This window comes from Dipteris shenzhenensis, chromosome 12 (assembly GCF_047967505.1).
Source record: "Dipteris shenzhenensis isolate YYH24624 ecotype China chromosome 12, Dip_SZ_1.0, whole genome shotgun sequence".
Taxonomy (NCBI): Eukaryota; Viridiplantae; Streptophyta; class Polypodiopsida; order Gleicheniales; family Dipteridaceae; genus Dipteris; species Dipteris shenzhenensis.
The window spans coordinates 53,153,915-53,158,282 of NC_141607.1; the positions used below are offsets into that span (position 1 = coordinate 53,153,915).

The window sequence follows — 4,368 nt, forward strand, 5'->3', positions numbered from 1 at the left end:
TTGCGAGAGAGAGAGAGAGAAAGAGAGAGAGATGAGAATCTGAATTTCGGAATGAAAAGAAACTTCAAGACCCAAGATTCAACAGATAACATGGAAGAGATAAGAGGGAGTCACCTCAATCCTCCTTCAATCAAATCCTGAAGGCTAAGGTCACAAGAGCTCAGAGAATCTCCTCTTGTTGAAGGCCAGGTACCTGAGACTCGAGAGCTCAAGGTGGACACTGGACAGTGGAAAGCTGCGTCAAGTTTCAACTTTCAACAGTTGGGTGCCTGGAGGGCTGGCTGTACGGCAAGATTTTGGACGTTGGTACAGCTGGCTGTATGGCTGGCAGGCTTTACGGATTTTGTACAGCTGGGCTCTAAGGCTGTAGGTACAGAAATGTGTACGGCCTGCATGGAGCTTGGAGAACTGCGCCTGCTACTGTGAATTGCAGCTGAATAGCTGTACGGGCGGCTTTAAGCATATTTTTTTGCCCCCCCAAAAAAAAAGCGTACGGAATTGTATTCCATACGCGTATGGAAATGACGTATGGAATCCGTACGGTACGGATGACCGTATGCGTACGGTTCCAACTATGCTCCCAACCAAACATGATTCTGTCCCCACACACTCACATATCTTGTGCACAAGGTCTACCCCCTAGGCCCTAGATACCCCGGGCTTGGCATCTTGCCAAGCGTCAGTCCCTTGTGCACTTACCCTACATGCCCATTAGGTCCTCTATGGACCCTCCATTTCACATTTGGCCACCACTTGGCCCTAGGCAATGATCACGACAAATAGTATGGGCACATGTATGCATATAGGAAGTCTTGGGAATATTTAGTCCCCTCATCCCTCATCAAGCACCTTGACAAAGTCTTTGGCTGTTTTATCTAGCAACAAACCCATAACACTAAACCAAACTTGGTTTCACACATGTTATTTACATTTATGTATGTTCAAACATCTCACGGCCTCTCTAAAGACTTCTGCCAACCAGGTGGTGTCACATTCTAACTGTAATGTAACGGTCCTCCTGCATGTGAGCATCTGTATAGATGTTCGACATCAAGACATAAGCTGCAGAGTCCTTTTCATCCAATCGCACTGCATGTTCAAAGGCATGTCTTCCAAGCTCCACATTACCCCACTTTTGACAAGCACCCAACACTGTATGCCAGACCAAAAGATTAGGTTGGAAAGGCATCTTTTCCACCATCGCAAGTGCCTCATCTAATTGGCCTGCCCGACCAACGAGATCGATGATGCAAGTGTGGTGCTCAATAGTAGGAGTGATGCCATAGTCTTTGCTCATGGCATCAAAGTATTTCTGGCCCTTGTCCACTAGACCTGCATGACTGCACACCGTAAGAAGACTATGAAATGTGACGCCATCTGGATTTATGCCTTCGCCTGTCATTCTTTCAAGCATCTGGAAAACAGTTTCACTCTCACCAAGTTGGGCATATCCTGCAATCACTGCATTCCATGAGACTACATTTGGAGACACACCCTCTAGTTGCATCTGTTGGAAACAGTTCAGGGCTTCGTCACCAAGCCCATGTTCAGAATATCCAGCAATTAGTGCCGTCCACGAGACTACATTTCGAACTGGAAGCTTGTCGAATACTTTCCGTGCTTCTGCAAGGAAGCCACATTTGGCATACATATCAACCAATGCAGTGCCAACAAAAGGATCTCTTTCCAAGCCCTTTTGGGCAATCTCAGCATGTATTTCACAGCCCTTGTCTATGGCTGCTATGCTGCCACAGGCTTTCAAGCTGCCAACAAGTGTGACAGGAGTCGGAGGCACACCCTCCAGTTGCATCTGTTCAAAACAGTGAAGTGCTTCCTCACCAAGCCCATGTTCAGCATAGCCTGCAACTAGTGCATTCCACGATACTACATTTCGAATCGGAAGCTTGTCCCACACTTCCCGTGCTTTTGCAAGCAAACTGCATTTGGCATACATATCAACCAAGGTGTTGCCAACACAAGGATCTCTTTCCAACCCCTTTCTGGTGATCTCAGCATGTATTTCGCAGCCCTTGTCTACGGCTCCGATGCTGCCACAAGCTTTCAAGCTGCAAACAAACGTGACAGCATCTGGAGAGATACCTTCCAGTTGCATTTGTCTGAAACAGTTCAGCGCTTCCTCACCAAGCCCACGTTCGGCATATCCTACAATCAGTGCAGTCCATGAGACTACATGTCGGACTGGAAGCTGATCAAACACTTCTTGTGCTTTTGCAAGTGATCCACATTTGGCATACATATCAACCAAGGTGCTGCCAAGAAGAGGATCTCTTTCCAATCCCTTTCTGGCAATCTCGGCCTGTATTTCTTGGCCCTTGACTATGGCTCCTATGCTGCCACAAGCTTTCAAGCTACTAACAAATGTGACAGCATTTGGAGAGACACTCTCTAGTCGCATCTGTTCACAACAATTCAGAGCTTCCTCACCAAGCCCGTTTATGGCATATCCTGTAATAAGAGCATTCCATGCAACCACATCTCGAACTCGAAGCTTGTCAAACAATTCCCGTGCTTGTGCAAGCAATCCACATTTTGCATACATACCCACCAAGGTGTTGCCAAGAAAGGGATCTCTTTCCAACCCATTGCTGGCAATCTCGGCATGTATTTCCTGGCCTCTTTCCACATCTTTCAGCCTAGCACACGCTTTAAGTAGGGCCAAAAACGTATACTTGTTAGGGCTTACACAATCATCTTGCATTTTCTCGTACAGGTTGAGGGCATTCTGTGATTCCCCACATTCAATATAACCTATGATGAGAGAAGTCCAAGAATATTGATTGGGAGCAACGAGCCTCTTAAAAACCTGCACAGCATCGCACAAGCTCCCACACTCCACCAACATTGGAACAAGGTAGTTCCCAAGAGATCTATGAGTCTCCAACCCACATTTGCACATGTAGCTATGCAAGCGCTTGGCACACGTTAGTTCTTTCTCTTTTCTGCAATTTTGCAAAATGCTTATAAAGTTCTCAACGGAAGGTAGGTTGGGCATCCGTTCCAAAGAAGTGAGTGCCTCCTCTAAGCTCAGCATCTCACAGGCACCGTTCTGTGGCAGTTCTAGTCCTCTAGATGTGTTCACCTGCACCCCGGACCTAACTCTGACCTTCCAATTGTTACTAGCTTCCTCAAAGCCAAGGTCTTCACAGTTTGACAGGGCCCCCTTACTTCCGAACTCTTTTTTCTCGAGCATGTCTTCAACCCAACCTGAATTGTACGCACCATCTACCCATAGCGCCTCCATGCTATGCTTAAAATCTAAGGCGCCAGGGCTTTCCTGTTAAAAATCACAACAGGCCTTCTTAGACTGGCGAAAATGGCACAAGCATACTACAGCCTATGAAAACCATCTGTCGCACGCTTACTTTTCTTCTTTCGGTTCTCCCACCACTGGAAGGGATCCATGGAGTACCCTTGCCACAAGCGCTGTGTCATTAACCTACCCGTGAAGCGTGACTACCATGAAAACCAAGATAGGACTGAAATTCGAGGTCTGACCGGGAGCACCTGAAGTCGAACATTTTGAGGTACTGAAATAGAGCGCTCCACCACCGGTTTGAAGATGGGAAAACTTGCGTCCTGGCGAACGATTGCTCCACTGCCCACCTGGCTGGAAGCGATCACAAGGGGGCGGGTCATCTTGCTTCAGTGGTGCTTTGCAATTGCAGATTTCGATTTGGAGTTGCGACTCAGTTCCCAGCTACGCCTGAACATGCTCTTAAAGCACATTCCCACATCAAGGATACCTACCACATAAGGTTCATGGACGGGCAAGATTGCCAGCTCATTGCCCGCGCCCAAGGTGGAGATGCATTGAATGAAGGTTGAGCAGGCTTGGGCGCCCATAGTGTGTAAACACTCTATGTTAAAAGCTCCATGATGCTCAGTACCACTCTTGAATAACCACATGCTTGGAGATCTTTTAGTCCTCAAATTAGAAGGTTGCAACACCCTTCAAAAGAGGTTTTCCCCCTTCTCAATAAGGGTAAAAGCTAACAAGGCATTCCAAAGAAATGTTTTCCATAGGACCACCCCCCTACTCAAGAAGCATAATATTTTTGAAGTTATTCAAATAAAGGGTTAGACATAAAATTAGCCTTCACCCATGGAAAGTGTATCCTTACGTGAAATTCTCAAAAGAAGGGTGCATATAATATTCACCTTTCAAAATGTAACATTTAAAAAAAATATATATATAAATTAATAATATATATTTTACAATTAACACTTAAATTTTAAAATATATTATATATTTTCCTAATTTCTAAATCTAGATTTGAATCCAAGGGAGTTCGTAAGTGGTGTTGAATGCAGACTGGCTCCAATTATGATCATAACCCCCTCCCACGT

General features: G+C 45.8%; 1 protein-coding gene across 2 annotated transcripts; it reads right to left on the bottom strand.

Moving 5' to 3' along the window:
- Nucleotides 1–509: 509 nt before the first annotated feature.
- Nucleotides 510–3,864, bottom strand: LOC147896389 (pentatricopeptide repeat-containing protein At1g06140, mitochondrial-like). Of its 2 annotated transcripts, none has more exons than XM_087383213.1 (2): nucleotides 3,526–3,864; nucleotides 510–3,295 (listed from the first exon to the last, which is right to left on the bottom strand). In XM_087383213.1, the coding sequence occupies exons 1-2, from the start codon at nucleotides 3,655–3,657 to the stop codon at nucleotides 989–991; spliced, it is 2,439 nt and encodes an 812-aa protein (XP_087239339.1). In that variant the 5' UTR covers nucleotides 3,658–3,864; the 3' UTR covers nucleotides 510–988. The 2 variants fall into 2 exon arrangements, with proteins under 2 accessions (XP_087239339.1, XP_087239338.1); XM_087383212.1 differs by having other exon boundaries at nucleotides 3,517–3,864.
- Between the last annotated feature and the right edge of the window lie 504 nt (nucleotides 3,865–4,368).